The sequence below is a fragment of the Prionailurus bengalensis genome, chromosome A1 (assembly GCF_016509475.1).
Source record: "Prionailurus bengalensis isolate Pbe53 chromosome A1, Fcat_Pben_1.1_paternal_pri, whole genome shotgun sequence".
In the NCBI taxonomy this organism is placed as follows: Eukaryota; Metazoa; Chordata; class Mammalia; order Carnivora; family Felidae; genus Prionailurus; species Prionailurus bengalensis.
The window spans coordinates 197,428,431-197,452,113 of NC_057343.1; the positions used below are offsets into that span (position 1 = coordinate 197,428,431).

General features: G+C 45.9%; 2 protein-coding genes across 3 annotated transcripts in view; both read left to right on the plus strand.

Moving 5' to 3' along the window:
* Positions 1-2,018: 2,018 nt before the first annotated feature.
* Positions 2,019-9,339, plus strand: RPS14 (ribosomal protein S14). The gene is made up of 5 exons (XM_043597981.1): positions 2,019-2,309; positions 4,835-4,985; positions 5,590-5,751; positions 7,860-7,936; positions 9,218-9,339. The coding sequence occupies exons 2-5, from the start codon at positions 4,837-4,839 to the stop codon at positions 9,283-9,285; spliced, it is 456 nt and encodes a 151-aa protein (XP_043453916.1). The 5' UTR covers positions 2,019-2,309; positions 4,835-4,836; the 3' UTR covers positions 9,286-9,339.
* A 1,125-nt stretch (positions 9,340-10,464) lies between these two features.
* CD74 (CD74 molecule) overlaps positions 10,465-23,683 on the plus strand; it is a 29,888-nt gene continuing 16,669 nt past the window's right edge. For both annotated transcript variants that reach the window (XM_043597961.1, XM_043597968.1), the window contains exon 1: positions 10,465-10,480. In XM_043597961.1, coding sequence (XP_043453896.1) covers position 10,480 — 1 coding nt within the window. In that variant the 5' untranslated portion in view covers positions 10,465-10,479. The remainder of the gene's footprint in view (positions 10,481-23,683) is intronic.

Here is a 23,683-nt window from a genome sequence, read left to right on the forward strand (position 1 = left end):
ACGTGGATGGAACTGGAGGGTATTATGCTAAGGGAAATTAGTCAGTCAGAGAAAGACAAAAATCATATGACTTCACTCATATGAGGACTTTAAGAGACAAAACAGATGAACATAAGGGAAGGGAAACAAAAATAATATAACAACAGAAGAGACTCACAAATATGGAGAACAAACTGAGGGTTACTGGAGGGGTTGGAGTGGGGATGGGCTAAATGGGTAAGGGGCACTAAGGAATCTACTCCTGAAATCATTGTTGCACCATATGCTAACTAATTTGGATGTAAACTTAAAAAAACAAAAAATAAAACAAGTTAATAAAATAAAATAAAATAATGTGGTAAATCTATACATGGAATACTACTAAGCAATTAAAAATGAATGAATCTATTGATATATGTAACAACATGGATGTGTCTCAAGAGAATTATGCTAGGTAAAAAAAAAAATCTCAGAAGGTCACATACTTGTGATTCCATTTATATAACTTTCTTGAAATAATGAAATTCTGGCGCTGAAAAAATAGATCAATGGTTTCCAGAGATTAGGGGTGGTAGTAGAGATGGAGGGGCAGAGAGGTGGATGGGACTCTGAAAAGGCAGCACAAGTAGGTTTTGTGGTAATGGAACAGTTCTGTGTGGTAATTGTGATGGTAGCTACACAGGTGTACGTGTGTGATACAATTATATAGCACACTATGCATACATCGCAATCGCTTGTTTCCTGTGATTGTGTTTTATAGTTACGCAAGATGTTACCACTACGGGAAACTGGGTGAAGAGTACATGGGAACTCTCCCTACGTGTTTTTTGTGATTTTCTGTGAATCTGCAATTATTTCAAAATCAAAAGTTAAAAACATAGCAACATCCTATAGCATAATGCCAAAAGCAAAATAAAGGTGATATATATATACACGTGGGTATGTATATATATTACATACATACGTATTTAAAATTGTAAACAGTGTTTGTCTTCGGATGGATACTTGTTTTTCTTTTTACATTCAAGTGACTTCCAAATGAACATGCATTAATTTAAAAAAAAAGAAGAAAGAATTTAGAAATGATTTTTACTTTTTTCTATACGCTTTATCATGTGGATTGTTTATGAGCACAGATTTTTTTAGCCATTGGGAAAAAATATTGCAAGGTTATTCTCTTTTCTTTAAAAAAAAATGAAGTGCCTCCTGGGTGTTGTATGGAAACCAATTTGACAATAAATTTCATATTAAAAAAAAAAGTAAGTGCCTCTTCTGTACGTATTTGCATAGATCATGTTTGGAAAGGACGTACACCAAGGTGTTAATTGTGGTGGGTAAGACTGTCACTGGTTTTTTTCTCTTTTGTCTTCCTTGTACTCTCCTTTGAGAATGTTTATGTTTCTCTTTTATAGGTATTCTGTAATTAATTGCTTTTGTAAAGGGGAAACTTTTTTAAAAAGGAGGTCTTTGCTAAACTGAGTTAAAGCTGTTCAGTGGCACCAACTCTAGTGAAGAAAGGGCTATATGTTACCCTGTATAATCGCTAATTTTGTTCAAAAATTTCATATATATGCAATATATGTAGTCTATTACATGGGCCACACACACACACACACACACGATCTATTTCTTTGCCTTTCCTCATATCTCCATCTATACACCTCCCAACCTTTCAAGGTCCTTCACTATTAGAGGGATACATGGAAGTAGCTATCAAACATACAGTCTTTGAAGTCAGAAATCCAAATCAGCCACAAATGTGTAATCTTGGTTAACGTCCTTTATCCGTAAAAGAGAAATAAAAAGTTATCTATTTGATAATTTTGTGAGGATTAAATGAAGCAATGCATATAAATCGCTCAGCCCAAGCTAGTATATAATAAATATTGAATAATTTATCCTTATTTTGTTCAGGACACAGCCAGCCATCCAGTCTGTGATGAAAGCAGGCAATTGCTGTTATTGCCCTCCGCGCCACGAGAGGCGCTGCCGCCTCCGGGCCGACTAGGCCCGGGGTCAGGATGGAAGAAGTCCGTCTCGGTGCGGCCGCCACCATCTTCGCACAAGGGCCCGCCTCGCTCAGCAGATGTAGCTGCTTCCTGCAGTCTCAGAGGCAGACCCGCTCGCAGCGACACCCTGCCCCTTGCCTCCTTTAGCGCTCTTTTAAGTAAAACGCCTTTCCCGAGGGCGAATCTTCAACTCCTTAGAAACGGGCCACCGGCTTCGCTCCTTGACCTCAGACGTACACTTCCGGGAGCGCGAACGTGACCCGTCGCCCCGCCCTCTCTCGCTCTCTCTTTCCGGTGGCGGAGTCTAGCGAAGACGCGCAGGTAGGAGGCTTCAGCGGGTTTAATCGAGTGGCATCCTGAGGCAGGGGGACCCATCGGGGTTCGGGGCGCTGGGCTGGGGTGTTTCCGCGGAAGCCGAGTCAGGTGTCAGGCGAGAGGGGCGCGGCCGGCCGACCCCAGACTCAGGTTCGCGCCTGGTCTCGGAAGCGGCGGTCTTGTCTCAAGGAGGAGCTTGTGAAGGGGAGGGGGTTGAGTGTGGCTACAGCCCTGAAGGCCCTCGCTCCGCGCTGCCACCACCGTTCCGTTTAAGGGGCCGCACAGCATGTTTGGGAAGGACCCGGGACCCTAGTCCGATGTGGCTTCTCTCTACTCCGCCAGCTTCTTGAGCGGTCGTAGGCCGGGCTCCTAATCTGTAGTTTGTTTCCTTGTTTGGGAAGTAGGATTAACTGTCGTCCGGATTCCGTGGGGATTGTGGTGGGGATTCAGGGACGGAATCAGAAAAAACGGCCTTGTGTTGGGTGCTCCCTGAACCCGGTTGATGGCTAGGTCTGGCACGTCGCAAGTACTGGGCGCGCCTTACAAAGCCAGAAATTAAAGGTAGAGAAGGATGTACGTCAGTGTTGGTTGAGCACCTGCCATGCGTTTATATATTCTGTAAGGACCCGTCTCATCACCACCTCAGGGCGGCATTTGTGGGGTGGCCACTTTAGGAATTCGTATTCATGCTTCCTGATGAATCTGATCTGCTGGAGTTCTGATCTGCTGGTCTTTCTGGGCTTCTCCAGGCAGAACTTAAAACTTTTCCTGTGAGCACTCTTGGCCCCTTCCTTAAAATTCTTACTCCATTGGATGTAATTTGAGCGTAGGAACAGTTACTTTGTACATCTGAGACCTACACATGTGCTTACTGTGGTCACTCCCCAGACCTTGTATAAGGAAGGCACTGGGGAGATCCAGGAATGCAAGAGACATGGACTTTCTTTTTCTGGAATGGTGGTCCTTCATGGAATAAAAGCATCTTGGCACGGGGTAGAAAGTGCTGGACTGGGAGTCGGGGCACTGATTTTTAAGTCTGGTTTTGCCACTGTCTTTACGAACCAAGGCAAGGCCAAATTTGTCTTCATCCGAAAGGGTGCAGCCTAAGTCACCTGAGCCCTTCTGATTTCTAGTGTCTTCTGGAAGTGTTAGGGAATTGTTCGGATTGAGTGTCAGGAGGTGCTTTGGGCGGAAAGTAGTCCTCTCTTCGCCTTCCACTTACCCATACTTGCTTTTCCTCCTTTGATGGAATAATTGCACTTCCATTACATGCTATGTCAGATTAGAGTTACTTGATTTTGCTAACACTGAGTCTTTGGGATGGGGCTTTTCCATTAGCCTTCCAAAAGGATATGTTTTATTGCCTTTAATGCTCGATTCTAGTAAAAGTTTAAGAATTTGGTTCTGAGCACTTGGGTGGCTCAGCTGCTTAAGCGTCCAACTTCGGCTCAGGTCATTGATCTCGTGGTCGTGAGTTTGAGCCCCACGTCTGGCTCTGTGCTGACAGCCCGGAGGGGGGAGCCTGCTTCGGATTCTGTGTGTGTCCTGTCCCCCCCTTCTCTGCCCCTCCTGTACTCATGTTTTGTCTTTGTCTCTTAAAAATAAGCATTTAGAAATGTTTAAAACATTAAAATTAAAAAAAAAAGCATTTGGTTTTAATCAGTAGTGGAAGGATAGCAGGAGATGAATTGTCAGAGGATGGGAGATAGCCCTCGAACTGGCTTTTTGGAGGGATCTGGTACAGGATATAGTAGTAGATGAAACTAGAGAACTATGTGGGTGAGGGACCCTTGAATTCTAAGCGTAGGAGTTAGTGCAGAGTTCAGACAGCAGGTGTCTTGCGTAAAGGGTCTTCAGCTGTCACCAGTTCATGGGTAGGTCATTGGTCTTGGCCTTCTACTAATCTTTTTGAATGCAGTCTTTAAAGTCTTTGAGCCTAATCAGTAAATGATACTTGGGGTCCAGGAGACCAGAAGCCCTCCTGATATTGGAAGTGTTGTGGAGTGTAGACTAGGAATCCCTTAACCTGGTTCTCATCACTGCTCTGCAACTGACTTGTTGTGTCACTAAACAAATCTTTAAAAATTTCTCAGGATATATATTGTGGGCTTTAAGGCCCAGGAAGAATTGATTACCCGGGTTTGCAGAGCTGTCAGTTGAACTTGGAGGTCTCTAGGGATCTAAGCCAGTGTTTTTCGTGGTTTTGAGGCCGACTTGGTAAAAATTGGAGGGATACTTGTGGTCTTGCTGCTAGAACTCTGGGCTGCTTAGCAAGTGCTATGATCTGTGCTTTAAGGAAATTCAGGAGAAAGGTTATCTCAAGGTACTTTGCTTCTTTAGCCACCAGTTGAACTCTCCTAAGTGCAGAGAGAAGTGAGTTTAGGCAGAGATGAGATTGCACAGATTCCCAGGGTGGAGGGAAAGAGACACAGAGGAGCAAAACTTGGAGATTTCCTTTAATAGCCAGGAAAAGGTTGTGGAAACCTCTTGTCCATTGCTAACTTCGGGATTTTTTTTTTACTTCCTTTCAGAAATGGCACCTCGAAAGGGGAAAGAAAAGAAAGAAGAACAGGTCATCAGCCTTGGACCTCAGGTAGCTGAAGGAGAAAATGTGTTTGGCGTGTGCCACATCTTTGCATCCTTCAATGACACTTTTGTCCATGTCACCGATCTTTCTGGCAAGTGAGTACCTGGGTGAAGAGGTACAGACCATACTGGCAAGGGTCTGGGGGAAGAAATTCTCCTGGAATTGGGTGGCAGTTTAAGGGGTTCTCTTGAAAGAATTAAAAAGTTCAGATAAGGAAACGTGTTTGTTTAGTCACAAATACTGTCATTTCCCAGGCATTTGAGTTACAAGAAAGACGTTCCCTGCCCTTGTGTCCTTAAAGTGTGGTGATCCGTGAATCCTCAATCTGTTGGTACTTAGTAGGAGCAGTGGTGGACTGGAAGTCAGCTCTACGTACAGGTTCTGGCCACCATTAGCAAGAGTCACTCAAATTCTAAGATTTGGTTTTCTCCTAATATATATGGTGAGGTTAACGTCTACGTCATGGAGCAATTGAGAGGATTAAATGTAAAAGTAAATTTATATTGTTAATACAGCGTCCCATTCATCTGGGTCTTTGAACCCCATCAAGGCAGAACCCATGGCCATCTTGTTAGAAAGGATGCATATTCGAGTTGACCTTCATCTTCTGCCATACCCGAACTGTGGCACTCATTAGGATGTGCTAAGTACTTAGAATCCTTGTTGCGTGAGCGGAATGACCGTGAGCTTTTGTTCTAGGGAAACCATCTGCCGTGTGACTGGTGGGATGAAGGTGAAGGCTGACCGAGATGAGTCCTCTCCCTACGCTGCCATGTTGGCTGCCCAGGATGTAGCCCAGAGGTGCAAGGAGCTGGGCATCACCGCTCTCCACATCAAACTCCGGGCCACAGGAGGAAATAGGTACGTGAGTCGGGGGCTGGGAGGTGAGGTCTCTGGGCATGGATGCCAAAGCACCTGGATTTGAGGCTTGGTTTTTCTCTTGTGACTTTGCACAAGACCTGTTAAGTGTGTTCATATTTAGTAGTTGGTTGTTGCACCACCGCTTCTGCTCCTTCCTCCCCAACTTTGTTGAGCACTCACTGCATACCAGGTATTATGTTTGGGGTACTAGAAAAGAATGATGGAAAAGAGTAGCTATCACCTCTCCTCTCCCGTATAGGGGCACCTAGGCAGGTAGGAGAGTCTGACTTTAAACAACCTAAGCAGGGGCCCCTGTGCTTCCCATTTGTGGCAAGTGCTAGAAAGTAAAGGTATGGTGTCAGGAATGGGAGTTAGTGACAAGATGTAATTTCAACTAAGACTTAAATGTGCCAGGAAGTGGTCCAGTGAAAGAAGGACAGGGAGAAAGTATTCAGCAAGATACAGCTGCAGTGGAAAAGTCTCGAGTGGGAATGGACTTGGCACATCTGTGGGAAGAGTATTTGTTGAATTGTGATCAGAGAGCTAGGCAGGAGCAAGTTCCTGCTGGGTCTTAAAGAAGCAGTAAAGAGCTGGACTTCAGCCAAAGGTGGGGGGAGCAAAAGAACTTTTTAATAGTAATGACCTGATGAGATTGGGCATTTTTAAAGTTTATTTATTTTGAGAGACAGCAAGAGTACTAGCCAGGGAAGGACAGAGAACATCCCAGGCAGGCTCTGTGCTGTTAGCACCCCATGAACCATGAGATCATGACCTAAGCCAAAATCAGGAGTTGGTGCACTTAATCAACTGAGCCACCCAGGTGCCCTGAGATTGGACTTTTTTTTTTTTTTTTTTTTCCCCTTCTCTGAGAGAGACAGAGCTTGGTGAGGGAGGGGCAGAGAGAGGGGGAGACACAGAATCTGAAGCAGGCTCCGGGCTCTAAGCTGTCAGCACAGAGCCCAAAGCAGGGTGCGAATTCACGGACCGTGGGACAATGACCTGAGCTGAAGTTGTACACTTAAAACGACAAAGCCACCCAGGCACCCCAAGATTGGACATTTTTATTTTTTTCAACGTTTATTTATTTTTGGGACAGAGAGAGACAGAGCATGAACGGGGGAGGGGCAGAGAGAGAGGGAGACACAGAATCGGAAACAGGCTCCAGGCTCTGAGCCATCAGCCCAGAGCCTGACGTGGGGCTCGAACTCACGGACCGTGAGATCGTGACCTGGCTGAAGTCGGACGCTCAACCGACTGCGCCACCCAGGCGCCCCAAGATTGGACATTTTTAAAGATGACTGCTGTGTTGGGACATCTGACTGGCTCCATCAGTAGAGCATGCAACTCTTAATCTCAGGGTCATGAGTTCAAGCCCCACATTGGGCATAGTGCTTGTGTCAAAACAAAACAAAAACAATGGCTGCTGTGTGGACAGCAGACCAGATGAAGTGGTCCACTGAAAAGATGTTAGGGTCTTGGTTTGGGGCAGGTGGAGCAGTTGGAAATGAACAGATCACCAAAAAAGAATTATAGCCTGTGGCAAAAAGGGACAGTGCTTTAAATGGGCTGCAGGCAGGGCAGAGCACAAACTATGACCCAGGGGTCAGAAAGTATGCAACAAAAATCATAAGTGGCCCACTAAACCTTCAGTATTTATTGTTTGGGGGTGCCTGGATGGTTCAGTCGATAAGTGTCCATCTCTGATTACAGCTCAAGTCTTTAAAAAATTTTTTTTTTTAACGTTTTATTTATTTTTGAGACAGAGACAGAGCATGAACAGGAGAGGGTCAGAGAGAAGGAGACACAGAATCTGAAACAGGCTCCAGGCTCTGAGCTGTCAGCACAGAGCCCGACGCGGGGCTTGAACTCACGGAGCACGAGATCGTGACCTGAGCCGAAGTCGGCCGCTTAACCGACTGAGCCACCCAGGCGCCCCGATTTCAGCTCAAGTCTTGATCTCAGGTTCATTGAGTTCCACGTTGGGCTCTCCACTGTTTGGCCCTTTAAGGAAAGTTGCCGATTCCTTAGCTAGAGGGTTGTGGGATCTCAGAAAGAACCCCTAATGAGTTGGACAAAGCTTTTCTTAACATAGATTTCTCATTTCCTAGAACCAAGACCCCTGGACCTGGGGCCCAGTCAGCCCTCAGAGCCCTTGCCCGCTCAGGAATGAAGATTGGGCGGATTGGTAAGTGTCCCCCCCTCTAGCTAGCGTTTGGATTTACTTTGAAGTATTAACCCCAGAAAGCTTGTGATGTACCCAGTGGATGCAGTGCTGCTTGGTCTGGGGACTGTTGGCAATTAGGGTTGTTAATGGGGGCTGCAAGAGGCACCATGTGACAGAATTTCTCCCTGAACACCCCTATCACCTGTTGTAAATGTCGACCTTCTCTTTTACATTGGGACAGCGCAGTTTGATTTCTTAACCCCAGTGCCGCACACTGCCTGGTGTATAGGGTTTGGGACAGTGGCTGGTGGAACTGATAGGAGATGAATTGTCTGTCCTTTATAGTGTCTCTTTTTTTTTTTCTTTTTTTTTTTTTTTAAATTTTTTTCAACATTTATTTATTTTTGGGACAGAGAGAGACAGAGCATGAACGGCGGAGGGGCAGAGAGAGAGGGAGACACAGAATCGGAAACAGGCTCCAGGCTCTGAGCCATCAGCCCAGAGCCCGATGCGGGGCTCGAACTCACGGACTGTGAGATCGTGACCTGGCTGAAGTCGGACGCTTAACCGACTGCGCCACCCAGGCGCCCCTATAGTGTCTCTTAAGGGAGTTGGCATTTTGTGTAGTCTGTCTCCTGAATTGTAGGACCATCTGTATCCTTGGTCCTTGCCTACTAAGTATTAAGAGTACACTAGTCATTGTGACCATGAAAACTGAATGCAGGGAGTGGCAACTCCTGTGGTGGAGAATCACAGCAAATTCCCTATATCTGTGTAGTGCCTGCCCTCCTCACGCCTGTGATCTCCTGATCCTTTCTAGCTCCTGAGAAGGTGTTAGCCTTTTCCTGTTTCTGTGCACATGGTCGCATCATGTACTGATCCCTCGATCTGGTGGTCCAACCTTTTCCTCTTAAGGTTTTATTTTTTTTCAGCATATTTTCAACCTTTTACTGACTGGAAAGAAGATAGTGTTAGGTTGCCCTGTTTAGTAGGAGAATCTTTTCACTAGAGAGTCAGTGGGCTGGATGTCAGAAACGTGATTTCTCGCCTGCTTCTGACCTCGTATGTAAGTTGTATGCGTTTTCTGAGCCTCAGTTTTCCCTTCAGAAAAGTGAGTTCAGACTACATCGGAAAATTTGAGGAAGCAGCAGGTGGGGCAGTCCGCATCCGTGTGTTATGTATGGAGGGTTTATTTGGGGAGCAGCAGGATCCACTGTTGGTGTGTTAGGCCACTGGTCTAGGGAGGCCCGGACTCCTTCCCATCCGTCTCTAGGCAATGATATTTTCTCTTCCTCCCCACAGAGGATGTCACCCCCATCCCCTCCGATAGCACCCGCAGGAAGGGGGGTCGCCGTGGTCGCCGTCTGTGAACAGGATTCCTCAAATTAATGTTTTCTGTTAATAAATTGCCTTTGTGTAAGCTGTTTCGACTCCAGTCTTCTCTCCTTCGTGTAGAGGCCACCCTTCAGGGATACTTGGTTCTCTCCTCCTGGCTCCATTTGACCAGGGCATAAGACTTCTGGGGATCACAGGTGCAGGGTAAAGCAGGAGGCCTTTAACAGATATATTACTGCAGAGGATACGGTTCCTGCCAAACAGGAACACAGAAGATACTGGTTGGGCCCCTGACACTTGACAGGATGAGCCTGTGTTCTGTGAAGTGACTTCCTGGGAGGAGGAGCCTAAGGAGAGGCGAGGTACCTGTGTGCAGTTGGGTGTTTTCCACCCTGCTGGTTGTGGCATTGTTGCCTCCATCATCTAAAGCAGACCAAGACCTTAGAGACCTTGTTTTGAAAAGCAGATGTTGGTTCCAAAAATGGACCAATTCTTAAAGAGCCAGGGCAGAGTGGAAACTGTTGAGCCGAGTGTAGTCTGAGCAGAAGAGGAGCCTTCCAGACTTGAGCCATATATAAACATACGTGGGTGTCTACTCGCCCCCCACACCTTCTGTGCAAAATTGGTAGTGCACTCTGCTGCGTCTTGCTTTTTCTCACTTGGCAGATCTTGGAGATTGTTCCACATCAGTACATAAAGTACATAGAGATTCGGTCACCCCACAAATACACACCAAGCCCTATTTTCATCAGTGATTAAAAAAGTTTTTGCTCTCCGGAAGCTTGCATCCACCTCCGAGGACCCAGTGGTACCAGATGGTACAGAGTGTTCTGCAAGAGATTAGCATAGGGCCCTGTGATGGTAACTGCTCCACTGTTGGGTGGCTAATTAAGCTAGAGAGAAGAAAATGTTACTAAGAACATTATAAGGAAGAGAGAAGACAGTTCTATGCGTATTTATTGAAAAAAATCCACGTGAATTGTCCACGCAGTTCAAACCTATGCTCTTCAATGGTCAGCAATACTCTAGATGCAAGATGATGAGAGCACTTGAACTCTGATACTCTTAAGAAACCCGTAACCCAATTAGAGGACATTCTGCAGGATGCCAGTGCTTGAGTCAAAAGTGATGAAAAACAAGGATAGAAGACCAAAGGAGATTAGACCTAACTAATGCACCATTGGATCCTGAACCGGAAAGGACGTTAGTGTGAAAACTGGTAAAATACGAGTAAGGCCTGAAGTTCAATTAATTTCTTAATTTTGACAAATATTTTGTGGTGATGTAAGATGTTAACATGAGGGGAAAAATTGGATGAGTGGTATGTAGAAAAGTCATACGATCCTTGCAACTTTCTGGTAAATCTAAAATTATTCCAAAATTAAAAGTGTTAGGGGGAAAAAACGGTACTTCCTTACCGGCAGCCTCATTGCTAAGGCAGGATGTGTACAGACCCTCAAGAAGTGAACATGCCTGGACGAAAATACCTAGTTCCCAGCTTCAGACTAACTTTAGGCAAATGACTTAACCGCTTGACCATTTAGTGAAACTTCCTGTGATAATGGCTGCCTCTTAGGGTATCATAAGAATTAAGATTAAAGTGTTTAGCACAGTGCCTGGCTCTGAAGAAGCTACCACTATTCTTAAGCTTGTTGAGTTCTTACGCCAAGGAGCCTGAATGACAGCTGGCTGGAATCCCGGTGGAAAAATGCTGGCGGTTGCTAGAGCATTCTTTTTATTTCCTGTGATGGGACTTTGCAACTTGTACTGTTGTTTCCTGGTAACCAGAGATGCAGTCAGCCAGGTCTTTGAAAGCTGTTCCTCTCAGGGTTTTGTTTGCAAGGAGAGCCAGTTTGCACAGCTTAGGTTGAAACAGCAGTCTGTCGGCCACAGACATGTAAGGCAGGACTGGAGGAGTTGTTGCCCGCCTGAGACCACGAACCACGGGAGCACAGCCTTGGCAGGTGAGCCCGATGTCGTGGGCTGCAGCTGCAGCCCCAGCCAGGCCCCGAGAAATGGTCCCTCCTGCCCTCCTGGCTCCTTTCTCTGACCTGAGCTCTTGTAAGTCTACTAAACAAGCCTCCATGCCTAGCCCTAGACCACATGCTTTGTTACCTGGTCCTGCCCATACTTGATGCTCTCACTCTGCCCAAGCCAAACCTAGTCCTTTTGCTTTTCCAATTCTCTGTGCCTTCAGTCTTCTGCTCACATCCCCTCCCAGCTTGGCTTCTTCAGCATCTGCTCTCCCCCATGTCACCTCACTGTCTTCTCATCTGTTAGAATCTGTTCTTCATCCCTCTCTCAGAGTTACTTTCCTGGTTGCCCCTCGAGGCGCTTCTCTATTGAATTCCCACTGCACCCCCCACTTCCCATGTGCCACCACCGTTCCCCTGCATTCTAGCCTATTTTCCCCACTAATGTGTGAGCTCTGAGAAGGTAAAGTGGGTCTTGTCCAGTGCCTCCCACCCAGCTTTTGGATATGGGCTCCATAATGGCTTGTGGAATGAATCACTGAATAGGTGAATGGGCTTTCCCCTACTGTAGACTAGATAGATTCTGCAAACTAGATAGTTTAAAAAAGCATTTCTATTTCTAGATCCTTGATAAATTAAAACAAACATGCATTCCTGGACTTCAAAGAAATAAAGGAGGAGCACCTGGGTGGCTCAGTGGGTTAAGTGGCCAACTCTCCATGTCAGCTCGACTTGGATCTCAGGGTGATGAGCTCAAGCCCTGTGTTGGGCTCCACACTGGGTGTGGAACCTACTTAAAATAATTTTTAAAAATTTTAAAAAAGAAATCCCCAGGGGCATTCAAGAAACGAAAGAAAAGTTCATCAAGTTGAAATGGATTGGGGAATAGCTGTCAGCAAAGAAAGTTGGGGTAGCTCTTAAGGCAAATACCAAGTCAGTGCCAGGAAGTTAAGTTTAGGCTCTGCCCCTCTCCCTATCCTCGGCCCCACGGTGAGGGAGCTGAGCTTGACCTTCACAATAAGCCAGAAATCCTCAGATTTCTGGGCTAATAACTCCTAAGTAGGACTGTGTCAGGGCTCTTGGTAAAAAGCAAAAGCTCCTCTGGACAGAAGCACAATTGAAGCCCAGTGGTTTCTCACAGATTAGGTTCAACCAAATATGACTCCTGCTCCCTCCACTCCCAAAAAAGATACGAACACATGAAAATAAGCACCCCAAACAGAAAAGATTTCTATACCCCCAAAGAGTTCATATTAAAATTATCAAAATGTAAAACTACCTAACAGGGCACTTGGGTGGTTGGTTCAGTTGGTTGTGCATTCCGACTCTTGATATCGGCTCAGGTCATAATCCTGGGGTGGTGGGATTGATCCTCCCATCAGGCTCTGCACTGATTGTGGAGTCTGTTTAAGATTATCTCCCTCTGCCCCTCTCCCCAGCTCACACTCTCTCTCTGAAATAAAAAAATAACTACAGGGGCGCTTGGGTGGCTCAGTCGGTTGAGCATCCGACTTTGGCTCAGGTCATGATCTCAAGCCTCGTGACTTCGAGCCCTGTGTTGGGCTCTGTGTCGACAGCCTGGAGCCTGTTTCTGATTCTGTGTCTCCCTCTCTTTCTGCCCCTAACCCACTGGCATTCTGTCTCTGTCTCTCTCAAAAATAAACATTAAAATATATTAAAAAAAATAAAATAACTACATATGAAATGCTTAAAGAAATAATGGAATAAAAAAGTAGGCAAGATATAATCAGATGTCTTCGAAAAGGAACCAAAGAAAAATACATACAGTTATTGAAATTAAATACTCAGTGGATGGGTTCAATGGCAGATTAGAGCCAACAGAAGGAAGAATTTCTGAACTACAAAATAAACCTGAAGAAATACAAAAGTCCAATGAGACTGGAACTCCAATTCCTGCTTGGCTTCCTTCACATTCTGCTTGAGGTAGAGCACTAGACTTCCACTTCATCTTCATGGACCTAGGTGATGATGTGGCTCCCTGTCATCCATGAGGTTACTGTCAAGGTCATTTTTAATCTCTTAATGCCGGATCAGGAAAACTCTTCCCAAGGGGGGAAGCCATTGACCTTAGGTGGTTCAAAGAGAAGATGTATAGGGGACTTAAAATAGGTAAATTCTCCCTTGGGGAAGAGGGAGCAAGCAGTCTTGTTCCGCGTAGTCCCACGGTGGTAGGAATTACAGAGAGGTAGACTTGAGTTAACAAAGAGTTTTCTAAAAGAGCTGCTCAAAGAGGGGATAAAATTTTCACGAGATAGGGATCCCCCATCATTGGAGGCATACAAGTATAAACCAGACTCCCAAAGCCTGGTTACATCAGAATCTCTTAGTATGGCAGAAACCATTGTTCACCAAAATGCTTTTTCTTCATTTTCTATTGTAAATAGGACTCTCAGTTTTTAGCTGGATATATGGTTTATCAGAATAAAGACTCCTCAGGTGGTTAGGTGTGGTCCATCTGACTAAGTTGTGGCCAATAGGATATAAGTAGAATGTATGCAGTTTGCAGGAAGTCTTTTTTTTTTTTTTTTTTAATAATTAACTATAGTCACCTGTCTTCTATCCCCAGGACTTATTATAAATATAGGATGTGTTTTGAAGGGGAAACGGCATATCCTTCTAACCTTTCCTCTAGATAATTGCTTTCAGATGTCTGCTGGAACTTGTCACCTTATCAGGTAGGCTCTCCCTGACCCTCACAGATCAATTAGTGTTCCCCACCTAACCCCCGCCCCTGGCCATTATTCTCAAGATATTTAGCCATTTATTTGCCATATTCATATCACTTAACCCCACCTGATATATAATCTACGTGTCCAAGTCTAGTGGTTCTCAACCTTGAGCATGTGTCAGATTCAGAATCAGTAGATCTGGGATGGAGGCCTAAAGATTTGCATTTCTAACAAGTTTTCAGGTGCTGCTGCTCTCAGTGGTCTAAAGGGCACACTGAGAACCATGGGCTTGTCTTTTTAGGTTCACTGCTATATCCCAGTACCAGGAACAGTGCATAAGTGGTGGTGCTTTGTAGATATTTGTTGACTCAAATTTAATAACTTTGAGGTAAGCTCTATTATTACCCACATTTTACGTATGGGGAAACCAAGGATCAGAGATAAGTGGCTTTTGCAGGGCCTCATAGCTAGGAGGAGTAGAGTTGGGATTTAATCCTTCACTTGTCTGTAATCACAGATAGTGCCCTTAATCACTACACTTTCATACCCCTGGCAGGCTGGGGCTCTGTGCAGTCAGACTGGAAGGAGGTTGGAGGAGGGTCCTTCCTGTTCTAGCTTCTGCAGAGGACAGGGAAGTAGATGGCAGCTGAGTCCTGCTCCTGAAGGAGCCTAGCTGCCGCCCTGGCTTGTGACGCTCATCTATGGGTGACCACCAGGTGGCAGCATTATTCTGACCTGAAGCCGCTTGCCGGGATGGGGAAGGTATCTGGGTTCTGATTTGAGTTCTGCTATCATTAATTCTCTGGCCCTAGGCATATCCCATGGGCCTCTGGGTAGGCCTCAGTTCCCCCATCTTTAGAGAGAGAATATTGGCCTACTTAATCTCCAAAGAGCCTTTGCAGCTCAAATACCATCTATAAGAGACAGATACAGCCACTAAAATTCGAATACCTCAAAACCACTTATACTGTTCCCCCCTGCCACACTGGAAAACAAAAAAAAATACAACCACCCCCACCATCGCCCACCTGAAACGACAGAAGCCCTACCATCGTAGTACTGTCCAAAAATATAATGTAAGTGACAAAACTGAACCACAAGTAATTCCAAATTTTCTAGAAGACCTATTAATAGAAAAAATAACATTAATTATATTTTATTAATACAATATATCCAAAATGTTTTCATTTCAACATATAAGCAATATAAAAAGTTATCAAAGGGTTTTACATTCTTTTCTTATACTAAGTCTTTGAAATCCAATGTGTATTCTGTGCTTAACAGCACATCTCAGTTCAGACTAGCCACGTTTAAGGCTTCAACTGCCACATATAGAGAGCTAGTGACTGCTCTATTAGATGGCATAGCCCTAGAACATTCATGGCAAATGTTTATTGAGGTAAGAACTGTGCTGAGCGTTTTATATACATTATCTTAATCCTCATAGCACCTGATAAAGTAAACAAGGGTAGTATCATCTCATTTTTGCAGATGAAGAAACTGAGGCTCAGGAACACTGAGTGTCTTGACCAAGATGACATGTTGCAAGTAAGCAGAAGAGTCTGGATTTGAACTTGGCTCTGTCTCCAGAATCTGGGCTCTCCGTCATGACATAATCTTGCCCCGATGGTAGATATGCAGTCACGTGGGCCCGCTCACAGGGTTCCAAATCCAGGGAGCGCAAAAGCCTGGGAGCCGACAAGTGGGCTTGTGAGGGTAGGAGGTGAGGCCTTAAGCTGTCATTCTCCAAGCCTAGTTATGTGCTTGGTACTGTTGCGCTTGCCTGGCAAACAACCAGTGACTCTGTCAAGGAGAAATCATGATCTTAAGAAAATCACGTTTACGTGATAAATGACTGAGCTTACGAAAAAAAAAAAAAACCACCCAAAAAACCAAACGTCAGGAGAAAATAAAAATTGAGGACTGCAGAACAACAGGATTAAGCTGCAGGTGAATGAAGAAGAGGGTAGAATTCCAAGGGCCTGACGAGTGGAGGTTGCAGTAAAGTGAGTTGTAGCTTGCCCTCAGGAAACATGATGATGATGCTCATAAGTGAAATTTATGATGTACTTCCCAGGCCATTTAAATGTAGCATCTGATTAATCCTCGTAATCACACTAGGAAGTAGGCACTTCTGTCATTACCATTTTGCAGATGAGGAAACAGGCACAAGATACTAGTTGAGATTCAGCCGAAGCATCTGGGGTCGGAGTCCGTTTTTGCATTGCTCTGCTATCCTCCTGCCTAGAACAGGCTGCTTGTGGATGTAATAATACGCTGTCTCTGAAGGCATGCAAACAGATTCTCAGGGATGTGAGGAAATGTTCAGAAAGGGTCATTCCTGGGCACGACAGAAGCCTGGTGAACTGGTACTTAGCTTGTCTGGAGACTAATTGTAGAAATTGCCCCCCTGAAACACAGATGGGGAAAGAATCCCGTCTGCCTTTCAAACCCATCCCATGGGAACAGGAGTACAGGAGGCGTCGCCTTCACCAAGACTGGCCAAAAGGCGTGAGAGGTCTGTGGAGGCAGCATGGGACGGTAGTTAGAATGGGCTCTGCAGACAGCCTAGACGTGTGTTCAAGTCCCAGCTTCGCCACTTACTAGCTGCGCACTTAGCTGTACTTGTACATCTCCTAAATCCCCCTGAGGCTCGCAGGGCTGTTGTGACAATACAATGAGCAACCATGTGGGAATAGGTTGCACTCAAAGAAGTGAGACCCTAGGAGGGAACGAAAGCCAGGAACAAAGGCCTTGGTATACTTCCGGAAGTTTCACTTAGTTCAAATCCAGTGGATGGTGCTGGTGGTGGCAGCACTGGGGGAATGAGCTGTCGTGCTGAGGCAGGAGGTCCGGGTGGTGAGGAGGAGAAGAAGAAAGGCCGTGGAGGGGAGGCGCTTCGGAGGAGGCTAGATGGCAGAGCGGCCTTTCTTGGAGGGGCAGCTTGTGCAGAAGCACCTCAGGACGCCCCGCGCAGGAGCTGGGCAGGCCCCTCCTCCTCAGCACAATTAAGCCCCTGCCCCCTTCCCTCATCTTTCCCATCCACAAAACATGCTCGAGAGCCGTGACCTGAGTCCTCTTCCAGCTGCTGGCCCCCAACTCCCTGCCCCCCCCCCTTTCATGCTGGTATCGCTTCCTCCCCTCCCATTCACCTCCTGACCCAATTTGCCGACCTGCTCTTGTCTCCATCTCCCGTGGCCCCCACGTGGTCGAGCCCATGGGGCTTCTTCTCCGCCTGGTTCTCTGAGCAGCATCGGGCACAGTAAACCCTCCCCCCCCTACTCCCTTATTGGGGTGTATGAGTGCACCCTCTCCTGGTTTTCCTTCTCCTCCCTGACGACTTCTCCGCACTGGTCAGGGCTGCTCCTCCATCCAGTCTCTAAATGTTGAAGGTCCCCAGGGCTCAGCCCTAGTCCCATGGCTTTAAATACCATCTGCGAGTTAACCATTTACAAATGTCCGTGTTCACTCTTTTTTTAAGTGTCAGTGTGGTACCTTCAACCATCTACCTGATGTCTACATGTGGATGTCACACAGAATATAGCCAGAGCCGAACTCTGGAGTCTGCCTATCCCAGAATGTGCTCTCCCATCTTCCCCATCTTGATGAATGGCACCATCCATTGTACACCCCAAACCCAGGCACTGCCTTTGATCTCATGCCCACACGTGACATCTCTCCCTTCAAAACAGCTATGGAATCCACCCACTTCTCCCTGTCTCCACCACCACCGGAAAACACCATCTCTCGCCTAAGCTACTTAATCCTAACTGGTCTCCAGGCTCCCACTCCTGCCCCCCTTAAATCTGTATGCCACACATGATTTTAAAACATCAACCAAGCACAGTCCCTCACTGCCTGACACCCTCTGCTAGCTTCCCATTGTTTTGGAATACTACCCACTAAGACCCAAGTCTGTATGATCTGGCCCCTGCCTGTCTCAGCAACAATATTTGAAACCGCACCCCCCCCCCTTGCTCACTATGCTCAGACGTATGGCGTTTCTTTCTGTTCCTCAGATGTGCCAAGGACTTCCTGTTTCTGTGAATGACATCATCTCTGTCACCCAAGTAGGAATGCTCAGCAGCATCTTGGTCCCACCCCTTTCTTCATATCCAGTCTCCCCCAAGTCCTGTGGACTTTCCTCCTGACGTTTTTACTCTTCGTTCCCTTTCCTCATGCTCCCAGCCACAGTCTCCACCAGGCCTTGCCTCTCCAGCTTGGCTTTTTACCACAGCCTCCTGACTGGTCTCTCTGCCTCCAGCCTCATGCTGATTCCAGCCATGGACTGACCCTCGACCCCTAAGCTTACCCCCAGCCACTGGTGGCCTGGTCTCTGACCTCTGACTGATATCTGACTCCTGCTCCATCAAAGACTGGGGCTCAGCCCTCACCAGGTGTCTTCGATTGCCCCTATATCCTAATGCCAGGTGGAGAACTTGTGCTTAATACATATTTGCTGGATGAATGAATCATGGGGGAGAACCACTCAGTTGGTCCTGTTCAGATGCACTCACTGAGACCACAAGTCCAAAAGCTATTTACCTACCTGCCAGATGGCACCTGGGAGAAGAGTCCGGGAGTTCCAGATGCTAAATTGATTGTAGAGCATCTGACCTTGGGCAAGTCAAATCCTTTCCTTACTCGATTGTCTCTTGGATAAGATGGGAAGAAGCAGAACAGCTAGTCTCTTTTCCCCAGAGCATTGTACTGTATTCAGGGCTTTTTGTTACAAAGTGTTTTCCATCCAGGCTCTCCTTAGACCTTCACAGCAGTCCAATGAGATTCTCAAAGCAGCAGCCCAAGCCACCCTTTTAAAACACAATCAGAGGGGCACCTGGGTGGCTGGGTTGATTAAATATCTGGCTTTGGCTCAGGCCATGATCTCATGGTTCATGGGTTCACACCCCATATTGGGCTCTATGCTGACAGCTCAGAGCCTGGGGTCTACTTCGGATTCTGTGTCTCTGTTTGCCTTCTCCCTCCTTCCCTCCTTCCCTCCCTCCCTCCCTCTTTCTCTTTCTCTCTCTCAAAAATAAACATTAAAACAAAGCATTCTCTAAAAAAAAAAAGCCAAACACAATCATAACAGCATTCCTCTGTTCAAAGGCTTCCCATGGCTCCTGATTTCACTCAGAGTAAAAGTCAAAGTCATGAAGATGGCCACACCAGACCATGAAGAGGGCCTGGCACCAGACATCACTGACCTCTGTGCGCTTGCTCTCCATCTCAGAGGCTCCACTCCAGCCACACTAGCCTCCTTGCCATTCCTCAACCATGCCAAGCACATCCCCACCATGGGACCTTTTCTCTGGCTTTCTCTTGCTGAGGACACTCTTCCCCCAGACGTGGGCATAGTAGACAACCTCACCTTCAAGCCTATGCTCAAATCTGGCCTTGCCAGTGAGGTGCATTCCAACACCCTATAAAGTACTGCACCCTACCCCTATCCACCTGCCCCAGCAATACCTTCCCTTTTGCCCAGCTTGCTCATCTCTCTCTAACAAACAGTATAGTTTACTTGCTTATCTCCCACTAGAATGTAAATTCCATAAGGGCAGAGATGGTTGTCTGCTTTGTTCATTGATGTAGCCCAAGTACCCAAGACAGTGCCTGGCACCAAGAAGATGTGCAATAAATAAGTGTTGAATGAGTGAATGGAAGAAGTGAAGTAAGTAACTTGCCTGGGGCAGGTATAGCAGATGTGGGACTGGAGCCCAGACCTGTTCCTTCCCCACAAAGGGCCCCTTTCCTGGCTCTGTGTTCACAGCCCAAGTGTACCAGAGTCCTTGGAGACCTCCTGCCAAAAGAATGGCCAGGCCATGCGGGGTGGTGGGCAGGGCTGGATACGCACTGCCGGCCCGCTACCTGGGGTGGCTCCGCCCTCTCAGAGACTTGGGGACTGAGGAGGAGAACAGGATGGGCCTGAGGTCCTGAGAGAGTCCACCTCCTGGCTCACCCAAATGAACTGGCAGGAACTCACACCTCTGGAGCCTAGAGTGTCTGCACCAAGGGAGAGCAGGCATTTCAACTGACTAGCTTGAAGGGTACACCTCGAGACTCCCAGGAAGTTCCCTGGTGGGAGGATACACATGCTCAGACAAACATACCTGCTGCTCCCTTTCCTTGAGTGGCTCCAAATCTCTGTACACAGGCAGGGTCCCTAATTCAGACGTGGCAAGTTTGCAGGGAAATCATATCACCGAACTACCTAAATTCTGCACACTTAGTCTCTATGGCAGGCATGTGTGTGTTGACTCCTTCAATTCTCCCAGCAACCCAATAAGATAGGTTCTATTAGCATGCCCATTTGAGGAAACTGAGGCAAAAGGGAGTTAAGTAATTGGCATAAAATCACCCATCTAGTAAGTGGTAGAGCTGGAATTTTTTCCTATAAAAAAACCCCCAAAAACCTTTTGAATAGTTATTGAGAAAGTCCAATAAAGATTACGATGCACATGTGCCTGTGCTGTAAAAGAGCCCGCTGCCCCCACAAGTGTCAAGGTAACAGTGATGGCAACATAGTGTCTTCTTAGTACCCAACACGGTTCCTGTGTAGGCTTTGAAAACCATTCTGCCAACCATTTATTATGCAAAATTTTAAACATACAGAAAAGTTTATCATTCCTATACCCACCATCTATGATCAACCGTTGTTAGTTAATTTTACCTATTATCTATCTGTATCTTTTTTTCTGAACCATTTGAAAATAAGTTGCAAACATCGTCATGTCACCTCCAAGTATTTCATTCAGTCTTCAGCTCCTGAAAACATAATCACTTAACAGCCAAAAATTCCACTTTCACACTTATTGCTAAGACAAGCAGTAACAATTTCGAAATATCCTCTAATATTCAATCCAGATTCACATTTCCTCGGCCTCTCAAAAATATCTTTTGTAGCTTTTTTTTTTCCAAACCAGAATCTTGCCAAGATTTATAAATTGCACCTGGTTATTAAATTTTGTAAATCTTTTATTTTTTTTAAGATTTTGATTTTTAATGTTTACTTATTTTTAAGAGACAGAATGAGAGTGGGGAGGGGGGGGCAGAGAGAGAGGGAGACACAGAGTCTGAAACAGGCTCCAGGCTCTGAGCTGTCAGCACAGAGCCTGACGTGGGGCTCAAACTCACAGACTGTGAGATCGTGACCTGAGCTGAAGTCAGATGCTTAACCGACTGAGCCACCCAGGCGCCCCTAAAGATTTTATTTTTAAGTAATCTCTATACCCAACGTGGGGTTCGAACTCACAACCCTGAGGTCAAGAGTTACATGCTCCCTTGATTGAGCCAGCTACGTGTCCCTACATTTCTTTTTCTTTTTTATTTCTTAAATCTTTTAAAATATAGAACCCTCTCCACACACACACTTTCTCATGGCATTGACTCTTTGATGGTAACAGTCATTGTCTTATGGACTGTCCTTGGATTTGTCTTTTTCCTTCTGGTGTCATTTCACTTGTTCTTCTATTCTTCTAATTACTGTAAACTGAAACTTAGGTCTAAAGGGAGATTCAGGTTGGAATGCCTGAGTGGCTCAGTTGGTTAGGCATCCAGCTATTGGTTTCGGCTCAGGTCTTGATCTCACGGTTTGTGGGTTTGAGCCCTGCGTCAGACTCCATGCTGATAGCATGGGGCCTGCCTGGGATTCTCTCCCCGCCACCTCTCGGCACCTCCCCAGTTCTCTCTCTCTTAAATAAATAAACTTATAAAAAAAAAAAAAAAAGGTAGATTCAGGTTAATGATGTTTTAGCAAAGATATTTCCCAGCTGATGCTCAGTGTTATATCCCATTAGGAAACCTGTTGTCAGGCTGTCCCACGATTGGTGATGCTAAGTTTGATCACTTGGTGCTGATAACAGGATTACACCCTCATAAAGTGCCTTTCCCCCTTTGCAACCAGTGAGGACCTTTGGGATGCTGCTTCAGTGCATGATATCCTTTCCTTCTCCAACCTTTCATCTCATGGCTTTGGCATCCATTGGTGGCCCTTACCTGAACCAGCTATTGCACTGGGGGTTATTAAAAGGTGATTTTCTAATTCTATCTTTTCTTTTATGTTGGTTTTCTTGTATTCTTCTGTAAAGAAGAATTTTTCTTTGAGGTGCCTGGGTGGCTCAGTTGGTTGAACGTCCAACTTCACCTCAGGTCATGATCTCAACGTTCTGTGAGTTCCAGCCTGCGTTGGGTTCTCTGCTGTCAGCACAGAGCTCACTTCTGATCCTCTGTCTCCTTTCTCTGTTCCTCCCTGGCTCACACACACACACACACACTCTCTCTCTCTCAAAATAAATAAACATTTGGAAAAAAAGAAGACTATTGGGAGCATTATGTGGTTCAGTCTGTTAAACATCTGACTTCGGCTCAGGTCATGAACTTGCGTTTCGTGAGTTTGAGCCCCGCACTGGACTCTGTGCTGAGAGCTCAGAGCCTGGTGCCTGCTTCAGATTCTGCGTCTCCCTCTCTCTCTGCCCCTCCCCATTCACACTCTGTCTCTGTCTCTCAAAAATAAAGATTAAAAAAAAAATTTTTTTTTAAGAAGAATTTTTCTTTATCACCTGGGGTGGGACTATAGTTTCTTCTAAAGAGCAGGTAAATTATTCTAATTGATTCTGGAAATGTCCCATGTTTCACTGACAGCTGCCCATTCCATTTGGATCCTGGATCCTTCTGACAAATCCCAGTAGTCTTTGAACATTTCCTTGGTTTCTCTTGATGTCTCCAACACACCTACCTTGTATTTTCGTTTTCTCTGCCCTGTGATCCAACTACTAGAACTTGGACGTGAATACAGGAAGTCTGCCGCAGACTGGCTCTTGGCTCTTTTGTTTAACTGCAGGGGCCAGACCCAGTGTTTTGTGACCTCGCTGTATGGCCTTGGGCCAGTTCCTTTCCCCTTTCTGAGCCAGACTTTCCCCATCTGAACAACGGGGTCGTTGAATCCTGCCTTAACCTTAAGGATGTGTTAGATACCAAGTCTTCCTGCTCCTCACCACTTTGTCTCCTTCCCAATGCAGGGAGAGGGGTGGCATAGGGCTCCTTCAGTAGGCAGTGGGGCCTAGAGCCCTCTCCCACCCACCCTGGAGAAACTCAGTCTTGGGGTCCACCCTCCTGGCTGGAATTAGTCTCCAGTCTCCTGCACGCAAGAGCAGGTTGACTTTTGGGGTCATTTTTGGCCTTAGCCTACAGTTGCTTCACAAGGAAAAGGTTTTGGCCTGCCATTTTGTTTTCACAGTCAGCTTACAATCAATTGAATTTGATGTATTTTTTCATTATTTAAAAAAAAAAATTTTAATGTTTATTTATTTTTGAGAGAAAGAGAGACAGGGTGCAAGCAGGGGAGGGGCAGAGAGAGAGGGAGACACAGAATTGAAGCAGGCTCCAGGCTCGGAGCTGTCAGCACAGAGCCCGACATGGGGCTCAAACCCACAAACCACGAGATCATGACCTGAGCTGAAGTCGGAGGCTTCAACCGGCTGAGCCACCCAGGTGCCCCTTTTTTCATTATTTTTAAATTTAGTTTTCCTTTGTATCAAAGTTACAAAAATTTACATATTCAAAGAATCAAATACTTCTGTAAGGCTTACTATGAAAAATAGCATTTCCTCATCTTCCTCTTTATACCACTTAAACTTTTTTAGCTGATTCTTTTGGTATCTATCTCTGTATCTCTAAATAACTTCTGATTTTACTTCCTGATTTTTCAATTTTAAACATTATCTGGTTGGTTTTTCACAGTGGAAGATGAGGATTTAGCCTCTTTCCTCTTC

Coding starts and splice junctions, on each gene's coding strand:
- RPS14 (XM_043597981.1), top strand. CDS start 4,837: ATGGCACCTCGAAAGGGGAAAGAAAAGAAAGAAGAACAGGTCATCAGC. Junction 5,752..7,859: donor CGGGCCACAGGAGGAAATAG/GTACGTGAGTCG, acceptor CTCATTTCCTAG/AACCAAGACCCCTGGACCTG. Junction 7,937..9,217: donor AATGAAGATTGGGCGGATTG/GTAAGTGTCCCC, acceptor TCCTCCCCACAG/AGGATGTCACCCCCATCCCC.